Below are 14600 nucleotides of genomic sequence, written 5' to 3'. Positions count from 1 at the left end.
GGGCCGGAACCACAATATACTTTGAGAGGGACAAGTCGCCCCCCAATAATCAGATATGGCCAGATTGTCACCCCGATAATTGATATCCTTGTTGCTGTTCTGTTGCAGTTCATTATGCACAGCTGTCTAATAGTCATTAAGGAACAACAAAATGGTTTTAAAAAGTAACATTTTTGTGTGCTCAGTAGTCTAACACCACTTGTCAGTGTCATATGACATTGTCAAATCGATGAAGGCGGGACTCAAGTTTAACACGCTAAGCGGGAACCTTGTGGATTATCCCAGTACAGCGAATCAGCTAGCAGTTCAGGTTAAGAGTGTTTGTGTCCTTGAGCAAGGCACTTAACTCCAGGTTGCTCTGGGGGATTGTCCCTGTAATAAGTGCACTGTAAGTCACTTTGGATAAAAGCATCTGCCAAATGCATAAATGTAAATGTACTGTTGTTCTCCTTCAAGGAGCTCTAAAGCTCACGTGCAGACTCTTGAATGCACACAGGAAATCAACCGTCGGGTGTCACTTAATAATATGTTTGTTTCTCACCAAAACTTATCGTATTCCTTCAGAAAAAAACATGAGTCACATATCATAATTTAATAGAATTCTGAATTATACTCTAGTGTCCTTTTGAAACTTGAAGAGGGGGTCACCATAAATTATCATTGTATGACATCACTGAGATATAAAAGGTATATCTTTTCCCATTATTTCTCATTATTTTGCATTGCATCAAGGTTTTTATGATACTAAAAATATGATTAATTTCTGTTTGCAGTGGCTCTGGTGTGCAGTATTACTTGTTTGACCATCTTCATACAGATAAAACACAACCCTCCTCTTCTTCATGTAAGTTTTAAGATGTAATGTAGAGATATACCAATTTCTTTCTGTTTTTAATTACTCAGTTTTTATTTCATGTTTATCTTACTTACAGAAATCAGCACATCCATCCTAAATAGACTTTCATATGGTGTCCAGCCCTCTCAGTGCAGAGTCGACCTCAAACTGATGACATGGAGATGAGTGGTGTGAAGTTTCATTTGTTGTATCCAAAAGACCTCACTCAGTGTGTTTCATTATGCTGTTAGAAGACCTCCCACTGGCAACAAAATGATTCCATATCTGCCCCAGTGCTAAAATTATTTCACAGATTTTCATAGGTCATTTGTTTTTATTTATTTATATTTCACTTAGTTTTGTACTTATTTATTAATCTTACTTATGGTTATAAATCGAATTTATGGTTAATGTTAAGATGATATATAACTTTTAGCTTATTATTAAAAACCTGTGGATTTATGAAGTCAATTGTTATAACTATTGCATTATGAATTGTGTTATTTATTGCATGTTGTTGTAAACAAACAATTAAAACTGTTTTACTAAATAATGCTTAAATGTGTTTTATATGGTTATTTCACTTTCTTAGTAATACAGTATCTAAATGAACTATTTCATTCACATCCATTAAACATTCTTCTGGTAATAAAACAAAAAACAAATGTTACAATTCCATGTAGGGAACCCCTAAAAGGTTCTATATAGAACATTTTCACCAAACCTTTACTCAAGTAAAAGTACAATTACTTGAAAGAGATCATTACTCAAGTAGAAGAAAAAGTAGTAATGTAAAAAAACTACTCCCGCAAGAGTAAGAAAGTATCCAATAAAAAGTATACTCAAGTAGCGAGTAACTAATTACTTCCACATAAAACATACTGGATGATTACGCACCAATATTCCATTGCATAATACATATTTAACATGCATTACAGATTAATAATTATACTACTACTACTACTACTACTAATAATAATTAGTATTAATGGAAATTGCCATCATACACCCTCCTGCTCTTTCAAAGCACAAGACTTTCTTCAATGCAACACAATTAATGAGATATCAGACAACGTGTTAGCCTTAGTCACCATTTACTGTCACTGCATGTTTTTTTCCTCCATAATAAAAGGGAATGGTGACTGAGATTGTCCGCCTCTAACATTCTGTCTAATATCTATTTTGGGTTCCACAAAATACATGAAGTCACAGAGGTTTGGAACAACATGAGGGTGGGAAATTATGACAGAACATTAATTTATGCTTGAACTATCACTTTAAGAACGCTTGTCAGGTTTGGACGAATCTGTCAATTACAACAGAAGTTTGGAAACCATTTTCTAGTAATTATTACAGTGAAAAATGTGAACAATGTCCCACAGGCCCAATTCTATGTAATGCTGAAAGTCCTGTATGGACTGTCAGATCAGTGTAGTTATAGTGTTTTCACTGTCAAAGTAATTTAGATCATTCGTTCTGTACATTAAGTGTAAACTGCAACTTATCTCTGTATTTGTAAGCGTGTTGGGCTCATTTAAATTCAGAGCTCTATTAACCATGAGACAAACGTGCCGCATCTGTCAAACAGAGAAATGCTGTGCAGGTGCAGACATACTGTCAGCTCGTGCTCCAGAAGTCAAGCATGTGATCTTACAAAGCATAATACATTTACACTAACGCAGATGCTTACATGGAGTTAGGAACTGATATATTACAACACTGATATAAAAATTATAATAATCTGAGGTCATATGAGCCTATAATTACAGAATCACCCTGAAATGACCATGACACAGACAAGACCATGTTACCACAATCGCCAAAACATACCGCACTGCAATTTTAATTTGTAAAAAAATATCTCCCCAATTTGGAATGCCCAATTCACAATTACCTAATGCCCAATTGCTGACTACCACACCTGGAGTCTCGAGTTTGAATCCAGGGTGTGCTGAGTGACTCAGTCAGGCTTCCTAAGCAACCAATTGGCCCGGTTGCTAGGGAGGGTAGAGTCACATGGGGTAACCTCATCTCGGTGGGATGCATGGTGAGTTGTGCATGGATACCACGGAGAAAAACGTGAAGCCTCCACACGCGCTATGTCTCCGCGGTAACGTGCTCAACAAGCCACGTGATAAGATGCGTGGATTGACTGTATCGGACGAGGAGGCAACTGAGATTCGTTCTCCACCGCCCGGATTGAGTCATTACGAGGACTTAGAGCGCATTGGGAATTGGGCATTCCAAATTGGGGAGAAAAGTTTGCCGCATTTCTAAGAATTAGTGTCAAGTTAAATGAAATTTGAAACTATAAAAACGCTTCTCAAAACCCCTACACACTACTATGTCCAGCTCTTTATGAACAGTTGTCAGTTTGTTGTATGCACACCTGCGCATTACCTTAACATTTACAGCTGGATTTGCACTTACTGCCCCCTGCTGACTAAGTCTGACTTTTTATGGTGCAATTCCCCAACGCTGTTAATGACATTATTTTGGTGACAAGGAAGATCATTTCTGTTTTTATTCAAATGGTCTATAGTGAATGTGCTGAACTCCAGAACACCAGTTACACTTCAAGCACAGCTGTGTGAACTTAATAAGAACTGACTTCATATATCCAGTCAAAAACATCACCAATATACCAGTTGATTAAAAAATGCAGATGACACTTGCTTTGATATTTTGCTATCTAATGCGATGACATTGTGCGGATTAAGTTTCCAAATACTTTTTGGGGGCCATGTTATATACTGTACACACATTGTTTCTTTCTCACACACACTGACCTGCGAGGAAGCAGACCCTCCACAGGCCGGAGTGTATTGACATGCGTATTTCAGTGGTCTGGTTCAGCGGCAGTATGATGCCCTCCTCCAGGTATAGCCAGTAGTCAGTGCTGACGGCTATCCCCAGCAGCCCCAGACTGCATACTGCAAACACACTGCTGAGCAGGGTCAGAGCCTTCCTCCCGCACGCGCTCATGCCACTCAGCCTTCAACAGGGGGCGCCTGCGCTACACAACAAACCTGCAGGAAACAGATGTGACACATACTGTACTGCATTACTGTTAATTCACTGAGCACGAAACAAGAACTGCCGCTGAGCTGTGACAGATAATGAATCATGAACTGCTGTGAAAAATCAACATCCTCATGGAAACGAGTGTTACAGAAACCCACAGATGCAGTTGAAACACTGACAATACAGCTCACAATGTGAAATTGACTAGAAGGAGTGTATTAAGTCAAATTCACACAAGAGAACTGTTCAATCGATTTTCTGGCCAAAGAAACACACACACACACACACACACACACACACACACACACACACACACACACACACACACACAGGGCACTAATGATTGAGTTTCTCAGCATCGTTGCACAGCTGCAGCTGGTGAACATGTGCTCTATGTTTAACACTCTAATAGATGAAGCGCAATGAGTTCAACTCTGACACGTGCATATAGGGTTATAGTTAGAAGGAAAAAAAAGATTTAATATTTGGCCATTTTAAGAACATTGTCTGTCCATTTGCATCACTCCGCAGCACACACAGGCACGTCCACTTTAATCTGGATACATTTAAAACTGCGTTTTTGTTTTTGAAATGCTTAAGAACTCGAGTTTTCAAGTGTTTTCCAGAGGTTTCTCGTCCACATTGAAACGTATTAAAACGCTTAAATGGCTTTACTGCGCATGCGAAAAATCGCCATTCCATCTACGGTCTGAAAGTAAATTGTCCTCTTGTTCCATCACTGGACAGCAATTCCAAGTAAAGTTCCCGTCGTCTATGAAGGTATCACAGTAGATAGCAGGCAGAACAACGTCGCTAAATCTTGATTGTTTTGGGTTGAATCAAAGACTTTCTAGCAAGTCAGTCCACTGGGGCAGTGGTGGCTCAGTGGTTGAGGCTCAGGGTTACTGACCAGAAGGTTGGGGGTTCAAGCCCCAGCACCACCAAGACGCCACTGTTGGGCCCTTGAGCAAAGCACTTAACTCCAGGTTGCTCCGAGGTGATTGTCCCTGTAACTAGTGCACTGTAAGTCGCTTTGGATAAAAGCGTCTGCCAAATGCGTAAATGTAAATATCGGCCATTTTTTGAACGCTCTCGGGAGACTGTTTTCAGTTGTGACAGATCAGCTCCTATCTACTTTAATGGGGAAAGACCGAAATCTCCAAAACAGCTGGTCAAGATTACGATCAAAGCAGTGTTTTTGTAGTAAAAGAAAACTAAGTAATTTTATTGAAATTATTGAAAAAATAAATAGTTCTTTATAACTCCAAAACTAACTAAAATAAAAATGATCTCGAATTCATTTTAGTTTTAGTTTTTGAGATACTAAGGTGAATGTGGGCAAAGTGGGACACTTTTAGAAATGTTTCATTTCTTGACACTTTGTTTTATGATCCAAACGCCACATAACATTATACCTTTGGAGAAAAAGCTTAGGATGTCTTCTACCTTTATTAAATGCAAAAATGAAGACATATTCAAAACTGGGAAGACCCCCCAGTTTTTTTAGGCCCTTTAAGCAGCAGGGCCTACTGATAAAGTGGGACAGAGGAAAAACATTCTCTAGAAAATATATATATTTGAAATTAATGTTTATATTTTCTTCTACACGTTCACATCATACAATTAAGTAAAATTTAACTTGTTTACAAGTTTAACTGGTTTTCCCTTACATTTCTATCATTTTCTTTACCATGGCTTTTCCCACCAGTGGTCATGAAATGAGTTCTGCCACACATTCCAAAGTAAAATCATCAATTTAAAACCTCAAAAAGATAATGGATTAATTCACACAAAAATTATAATTCTCTCAACGCTTATTCACCCTCATGCCATCCCAGATGTGCATGACTTTCTTTCTTCAGCTGAACACAAACAAAGATTTTTATAATAACATTTCATCTCTATTGGTCCATACAAAGCAAGTCAACAGGGTCCAAAACTTTGAAGCTCCAAAAAGCACATAAAGGCTGCACAAAAGTAATCAATAAGTGGTTTTGTCTTCTGAAGTGATCTAATATGTTTTGTGTGAGAAGAGACCAAAGTGTAACTCCTTTTTCACTGTACATCTTGCAATTGCAGTCTACAGAACTGATCATGATTTCAAGCTCGATTACACTTACTAGTACAGTTCGCAGAGCACTAGGAAATATAATCAAGCTTGAAATGATGATTGCCAAGGAGACTGCTGATTTCAAGAGGACTTAAATATTGATCTGTTTCTTACCCACACCTATCATAGCCCTTCTAAAAACATAGATTAAACCACTGGAGTCGTATGGAGTACTTTTATGCCACCTGTATGTGCTTTCTGGAGCTTCACATTTTTGCCTCCTTTTGACTTGCATTGTGAAGACACACAGAGCTGAGATATTCTTCTAAAAATCTTCATTTGTGTTCAGCAGAAGAAAGAAAGTAGTCCACACCTGGGATGGCATTGTAAATGATGAGAGAATTTTCATTTTGGGGTTAATTATTCCTTTAATTATATACTGCCCAAAGATTGGTTTAGTAATGATTTATAATCATTTAATGATATACATCTGGATACAATGTGGATCAAGCTTAAATGCCTTTTGTCACTTTGCCCATATTCGCCCTATATTATCAAATAATGCAACATTTACAATTACAGTGAAACTAAAAAGCACTGAGAAAACTAAAACTAACAGACAAACTGTGAAAACTAACAAAAACTAAATTGTAATGACAAATTGAATATAAAAGAGATATAAAAACTAAATAAAAAAATCCAAAACTATAATAACACTGGATCAAAGAACATATTTTAAATCAGCAATAAATCTGACAACACTGGAATCAATTGTGATTCTTATATAGCTTGTATAGCTAATGTGCATGCACGTTCTAGAGTTGATTGACAGGTGATGTCTGTATCTAAAAGCTGATTGGCTCCTTAATCTGTAAAGCAGGACTTCCTTTTCTATATCCGTTAACGGTTGGGCGCTCAAAGCTCCTTGGTTGAGCATTTCAATTTCTACCTTTCATTTAAATAGAATTGCTCTGCTAAATAATCTCTGGTTGAATGAAACACATGACTGTGTCACATGACAACATTTTCGAATATCTCAGTTATCCTTGTCCACAATACAATACGATAGATGGCATTTTCAAATGTATCCACATATGAGAGCATTTTCTAAAAGCTGCATTTTCACTTTCAAAAACACATAGTGGACGAAAGGCCACATAGAGAAAAACGATTAGTGTGGACGTGGCCATAGCTGACAGTTATTCTTGTTGCCTAGAAATGTTCCGTTAACTGTTTATTGCCAGAAACTATACTGTAATTTCTGGTGGAAGGATGAAGGCATTTAATGATTTTACTTACAAAATATAACATTTTAATGAACATTGTGTCCTTAATATTTGAATTATATGTTGACCGCTTTATTGATCTGTATCATGTGACATGCCTGTATGACCAAGCTGCCATATACATTCAATGTGCTGCGCTGAGGGATGTAACAAAAGTTTATATTTTTGTTTCTGTTTATAAATCTTGAAAAGGTGATACTGCTGTTTCATTACAAGCGCCAAAATGTATTTTTTCTTTTAATAAAGTATTACCTTTTACGTGACACGGCTTCGTTTCGCCAAAGACAAGCAGCGATGAATGGGGAGAGCACGAATAAAAACACTTGTGGGTCTTTGCTCATTTATTCAGACATGTCAGTTACAGTATCTGTACACATGTCAATTATATTTATAACATCATCGATTCAGATACAATTAAACTGGAAAGGCACATTGGACGATATTATTCATAACAGCCAGACTGTATAAACCTATGTGATAATTGTAACACGTTGTAATAAATGAAAAAAGCACTATAATGTAAATATAAAGTATATATTAAATGTGTATATACTACAATTAGTCAATAAACAACACATCATAAGATTGTAAAGCACAGGCTTTATTCACACCACCAGACTACAATGTAAAACACTCATATGCCTCAGCTGCTTTCTGTGTATCCTTCATGAGATAAAAGCAGCTCTTACATTCATCCAGACAGGATCATCACAGACGTTCTGTAATATTGTGACCAAATTAGAGCAGAAAACAACACAAACATTTGTAAGTCCTGAATGAGGGGTGTTTATGGTGATGTAGCTTCTTGCTTAAATCTAGTATTCTGCATGACTCATGCTGCATTTAAAGTCTTCTGAAACCATACGATAGCTCCTGAAATATTTGAATGTTTAAATGAGTTTGGGTTGAGATCTGATCGCTGCATAAAGGCTTACATTTGGAACTCTTCCACACACATCGGAAGATCCAGAATACAGCGCACAAACAGCTTGGATCATTTTATGGTACTTTTCTTTTTCCTTTTCAGACGCAGTTCAGACATTCTGTAAACAGCGTTTGTGTCCCACACGGCTAGCAAATCAATGATAAATAAGGAGTACATAAATAAAGCAATGAGTAAATGATAACAAACATCATTTTATTATAAAATGTAGCCTTGGATAATGTTGAAATCTTCCAAAATGATTTGAATACGGCGTATCTTTATGAATGTGTTGTAATGACAGTGAAGAGGTACAGGGGCTGTCAAGCTACAAAATGAACAAGTAAAATGGACCTTCCTGAAAACTTACCTCTGGATTCACAAACAATTCGCGCTCCCAAGATTTGTGTATGTTCGTGAATTCCAAACATTCATAAAGAGGGGGCGTGTGCACGTTCATTCACAACGATCATAATCCATGCCCATGAAAACACCATATAAGGACGGCACCAGACTCACTAGTAAATGCTGTTACATCTATGCGTGTGCGCTTCTGCCCGCGGTGTGTTCATTTATGGATTATGGAACAGCACTGACCATCCGTTATCAACTGAATGCGATTTACGGATGCCTATACTAAATTATGAATCCTAAATTATAGAGCTCATATTAAAAAAAAAAAAACTGTCCAAAGTGTTACATAAGAGGGCATTATTTTTTGTTGCTGGAAAAACAACAAGGAGAGTTGAGAAATAATTACACTTAAAAAATGAATTCAAGCAGTAAAGAAACGTTTCTAATTAAGTGAAGCTTTTATCATCTTTTTTCTTTTTTTAACAAATTCATTGTATTTTTATGGTTACTTTCACTCATTATTAGTTATTTTTTTCATTACTTATTTAATCTTATGCTATCAAAAATGTAATCATGGCATTTTGCCTAAAAGAACACAACACGTTCGGATATCTTACGCATGATTTACACGTGACCGGAAGCAGGTGCAAATTTCGTTCGTACCAACTAACATTTTGAACATTGACCCAAACATTCGTCCTGCTAGTGTTTCATGAATGAGGCCCATTGTCATAACTCTTGAATCTTATTTGTGCTAGTTTTCATCCCGCCTGCTCCTCGCCCATTTTAACCCAAGTTACATTGGTGCCGAAACCCGGAAAGGATGAGGGATACGCTGTCGTGGACACCTCGCCACTGCACCAATCTGCCCAAAGGAGCAGTTGTCCGCTGGGGGATGGACAACCACGTCCGCAGGCTGCCTGGATGCAGAGGAACGGCCGCTGTCACTGCTGCCCGCCTGGAGTGGTGGAGCCGCTGCCAGGGGTGGAGGGGCTCGCTACCGGCCGCCAGAACACCAGGGGTCGGAAGACTTGATCCGGTCTGCCCAGGGAGGAGCGTCTGTTGTCCGCCAGAGGGTGGAGGAGTGGTCAAGGACCAGGCGACGGAGTGTCTGGGAACTAGCGAGCTATTTTCTTTCTCTCTAATCTCACTCATTCATTGTCGCTCCGCCTTGCCGTTCCCTCTCCTCTTTTCCCTCTCTTTGTCTACCTCCCAGGTCTCAAAATGCGGTGAAAGCCTGCCAGCAGGTGCAGGCAAGGGCAAGGCCGGCCCCCAATTGGGCTAATCAGCCGAGGAGAAGGATAAGCCGGATGTGGCAGTTCAAGAGAGAGAGAGAGCCACATGCAGCTGCCGTGTGTGTGTTTATGTTTGTGTCTTTTTGTTTAAATTAAATATTACTTTACTGTTCAGCCTGTTCCCGCCTCCTCCTTGCCCATTTTCACCCATGTTACACCTAGTTTGTTGTGATCTGTCACGTAACACGCACTAACCACATGTTGTTTGGTGTCAGTGGTGTAATATAATGCACAAGTCGCACAAATCCCATTTGGTTTGTTGTCATTTTTTGGAGTTTGACTGCCACAGTCCCCATTAACTTTCATTGTATGGAAAAGAGCAGCGTGAACATTTAGCTAAACATCTTTTTTTGTGTTGCACAGCATATAGGTTTGATGGATGGGTAAATGATAAAAGAATACATATCCACTTGAGTCAGTGATTCTCAAGTTTCGATTAGATGGCAGCAATGATAAGTCTCAGATCACACGACTCAGCATGTGATGGGGAAAAACTGTTAATAATGAAACTTTTCCATCAAACCTTACAGTATCTGTCAGACTAAAGCTTGCACAGTCACTGTCAGGGGAAATACAGTTTACCAGTCACTCAGAATGTCAGCACGTCCATCATTTCTGCGCTTTATCCTGAAACGTGATGACAGACCTGATTAAAAGGAACGCAGTCGTGAGCACTATCACCTTGCATCTCTTACAAACACATCAAATCAACATACATACAAGAACAATTGACTACATATACTGTCAAATGTGAGACATTTACAGAGACGATATGAATTTGAAACCAGTTTAGCCACACAAAAAAATAAACATTTAAATTATATAAATATATGCAAATCCACATTTCATGATAAACTTTCATATAGCAGTCAAAGTCAATAATGATAATGATTAAATACATCATCTGACTTATATATATATATATATATATATATATATATATATATATATCGTATATACAAACACTATAGAATGATATTCCGGACATTATTCAAAAGGAATTGCAAATTGTATTTGCAATTGCGTTTTCAATTTGTGGACGCATAAAATGTGACATAATCCAAAGCGCAATTGCAAATCGCGCATTACCGTTTGCATTTTACGTTTAAGCGAATGCACAGTGACTGCCAAATTTCAAATGGAAAAGCAAAGTCCGTTTGCAACTGTGTTTCCCATATCTTACGAGTTTTGGCCCTGTCATATTTAAATAGCAATTTCAATTACCACGTCTGCTTTTTCACTTTCTCAGCGTCGCGTATGTAGCCAGCCAAAACTCAAATGGAATACTAATTCCCTTAGTATTTCCATTGATGCCTTACACGGAAACCTGTCAATCAGGGTCAAGGGTGGGATTATGCTATGGGGCGTGTTTGTCTTGGGAAGTGACGTCACTCACAGTCGACGGTCAAGAGGTGATGCCCTGAACAGACGCCGGTTTATCAAATCAAATCAAATCAAATCACTCTATTGTCTCACTACCATGTACACAAGTGCAACAGTAGGTGAAATTCTTGTGTGCAGTTCCGAGCAACATAGCAGTCATGACAGTGATGAGACATATACCAATTACAATAAACAACATACTTACACAACACAATTTACATATCAAATGTACACATACTTACAGAACACAATAATTATATACAATGTACAGTAAACAATACACACAATATACAATACAATAAGTAGGAGTATATGAAATATATATATAGATATATATATATGAAGTAGTATATTGAGGAGAATATGTTGACAGTCCAGTGTGAGATTATAGATTAATAAAGTGCAGTGCTAATTTATTTATTTTTTTTTAAATTATTGATCGTGATAGACTGTGAGTGACGTCACTTCCCAAGACAAACACGCCCCATAGCATAATCCCACCCTTGACCCTGATTGACAGGTTTCCGTGTAAGGCATCGGAAATGGAAATACTAAGGGAATTAGTATTCCATTTGAGTTTTGGCTGGCTACATACGCGATGCTGAGAAAGTGAAAAAGCAGGCGTGGTAATTGAAATTGCTATTTAAATATGACAGGGCCAAAACTCGTAAGATATGGGAAACACAGTTGCAAACGGACTTTGCTTTTCCATTTGAAATTTGGCAGTCACTGTGCGTTCGCTTAAACAAAAATGCAAACGGTAATGCGCGATTTGCAATTGCGTTTGGATTATGTCACATTTTATGCGTCCACAAATTGAAAACGCAATTGCAAATACAATTTGCAATTCCTTTTGAATAATGTCCGGAAAATCATTCCATAAAACACAGTTGAAGTCAGAAGTTTATATACACCTTAGCCAAATACATTTAAACTCAGTTTTTCACAATTCCTGACATTTAATCATAGAAAACATTCCCTGTCTTAGGTCAGTTAGGATCACTACTTTATTTTAGAAATGTGAAATGTTAGAATAATAGTAGAGAGAATGATTTATTTCAGCGTTTATTTCCTTCATCACATTCCCAGTGGGTCAGTAGTTTACATACACTTTGTTGGTAGCATTGCCTTTAAATTGTTTAACTTGGGTCAAATGTTTTGTGTAGCCTTCCACAAGATTCTCACAATAAGTTGCTGGAATTTGGTCCCATTCCTCCAGACAGAACTGGTGTAACTGAGTCAGGTTTGTAGGCCTCCTTACTCGCACATGCTTTTTCAGTTCTGCCACAAATTTTCTATCAGATTGAGGTCAGAGCTTTGTGATGGCCACTCCAATACCTTGACTTTGTTGTCCTTAAGCCATTTTACAACAACTTTGGAGGTATGCTTGGGGTCATTGTCCATTTTAAGACACATTTGTGACTGAGCTTTAACTTCCTGGCTGATGTCTTGAGATGTTGCTTCAATATATCCACATCAATTTCATTCCTCATGATGCCATCTGTTTTTTGAAGAGCACCGGTCCCTCTTGCAGCGAAGCACCCCCGACAACATGATGCTCCCACCCCCATTCTTCACGGTTGGGATGGTGTTCTTTGGCTTGCAAGCCTCACCCTTTTTCTTCCAAACATAACGATGGTCATTTTGGCCAAACTGTTAAATTTTTGTTTCATTACAACAGAGGACATTCCTCCAAAAAGTAAGATCTTTGTCCCCATGTGCACTTGCAAACTGTAGTCTGGCATTTTTATGGTGGTTTTGGAGCAGTGGCTTCTTACTTGCTGAGCAGCCTTTCAGGTTATGTCAATATAGGACTTGTTTTACTCTGGATATAGATACTTGTATACCTGTTTCCTCCAGCATCTTCACAAGGTCATTTGCTGTTGTTCTGGGATTGATTTGCACTTTTCGCACCAAACTACGTTCATCTCTAGGAGAAAGAATGCGTCTCCATGAGCGGTATTTATGGCTGTGTGGACCCATGGTGTTTATGCTCGCATAATATTGTTGGTACAGATGAGCGTAGTACCTTCAGGCATTTTTAAATTGCTCCAAATGATGAACCAGACTTGTAGAGGTCCACAATTTCTTAACTGACGTCTTGGCTGATTACTTTTGATATCCCCATGATGTCAAGCAAAGATGCACTGAGTTGGAAGGTAGGCCTTAAAATACATCCACAGGTACACCTCCAATTCAGTACACCTCTTATCAGAAGCTAAATGTCTAAATGCCTAAAGGCTTGACATCATTTCCTGGAATTTTTCAAGCTGCTAAAAGGCACAGTTAACTTAGTGTATGTAAATACACTAAGTTAACTGTGGAATTGTGATATTAAAAGTGAAATAATCTGTTTGTAAATAATTGTTGGAAAAATATCTATGTCATGCACAAAGTAGATGTCCTAAACGACTTGCAAAAATTATAGTTTGCTAATATGAAATCTGTGGAGTAGTTAAAAAATTGTTTTAATGACATCAACCTAAGTGTATGTAAACTTCTGACACATTAACTGATTAAAAACATCGAAAATAAACATTCTGAATAAAAAGTGGGTCAACGTTTGTGTTAAATTTTCTTTTAAATGCTTGTTGCAAAGAATGACAATTGTGTCCTTAGGGTATGGCTGTCTTTAACAATCTTTACAATCCATATAAATAAAACAACTCTTTACTTCCTGCTATATTGCTATTTACATTATTGTTATCATCATTTAATCATCATCACTTGATTAAACGTTTTGCAGTCAAAAACTTATAAGAACATAAAACATATTTAATTTAATTTATAACAATATCAAATATCCACATCTCTCAGATGTCGTCATCAATATAAACAGAAATTGTGTAAACACAATTTACGCAAAATATAAAGAAATAAAATAAACACTCGCTCATCAACTAACACACATATTATCTTGCATCCAATATATACTGAAGACAGCAGCTTGATATTTTTTGAAAATGATTATGAATTACCTGATGAATGCTATAGATGAGATTAAATATCAGCAGATATGAAGAGGCTATATTCCAGCTGTGGATTGAAGCAGCTCTGTTCAGCGCAGCACAATGATGGAGAATGAACACGAGCAAGCGAACGCTCTGTCTCTGTCTCTGTGTGCGCGCGCGCGTGTGTGCCTACGTGCGTCGCTGTCAAGAGTTGGGATTCTTGGATTTGATTAACGACTCGGTTCTTCCGGACGGGTTCATTTCAATGAACCGATTCATCAGCCAATTCGTTCAGTCATCAATGTTCTCAGAAGACCCTGTTATGTTTTCTTTGTTTCAGTTAAATAAATATTTGTTTGAAATGTATTTCTGTGTTGTTGTTATTATCCTGTTTTAGGTTTGATTAGCTTTTTAGTAGACTATGGGGTGTGTTTGCCAGATCTATTTAAATCTAAATTACACTTCTTATATTAAATACACACCTGTTGTTCATCCACCTC

The 14600-nt window shown here is 37.7% G+C and overlaps 1 protein-coding gene across 1 annotated transcript in view; it reads right to left on the bottom strand.

The window, feature by feature from the left end:
* The window catches only part of cacng5b (calcium channel, voltage-dependent, gamma subunit 5b), a 33057-nt gene extending 18835 nt beyond the window's left edge, over window positions 1-14222 (bottom strand). Inside the window, exons 1-2 of the mRNA XM_052139689.1 lie at window positions 14128-14222; window positions 3625-3864 (exon numbers count right to left, since the gene is read on the bottom strand). Of these exons, the coding sequence (XP_051995649.1) occupies window positions 3625-3820 (196 nt within the window). The 5' untranslated portion in view covers window positions 3821-3864; window positions 14128-14222. The remainder of the gene's footprint in view (window positions 1-3624; window positions 3865-14127) is intronic.
* Window positions 14223-14600: the final 378 nt, after the last annotated feature.

This window comes from Xyrauchen texanus, chromosome 12, assembly GCF_025860055.1.
Source record: "Xyrauchen texanus isolate HMW12.3.18 chromosome 12, RBS_HiC_50CHRs, whole genome shotgun sequence".
Lineage (NCBI taxonomy): Eukaryota > Metazoa > Chordata > Actinopteri > Cypriniformes > Catostomidae > Xyrauchen > Xyrauchen texanus.
Note: the sequence above shows the minus strand (reverse complement) of the source record. Positions and strands in the feature narration are given on the sequence as shown.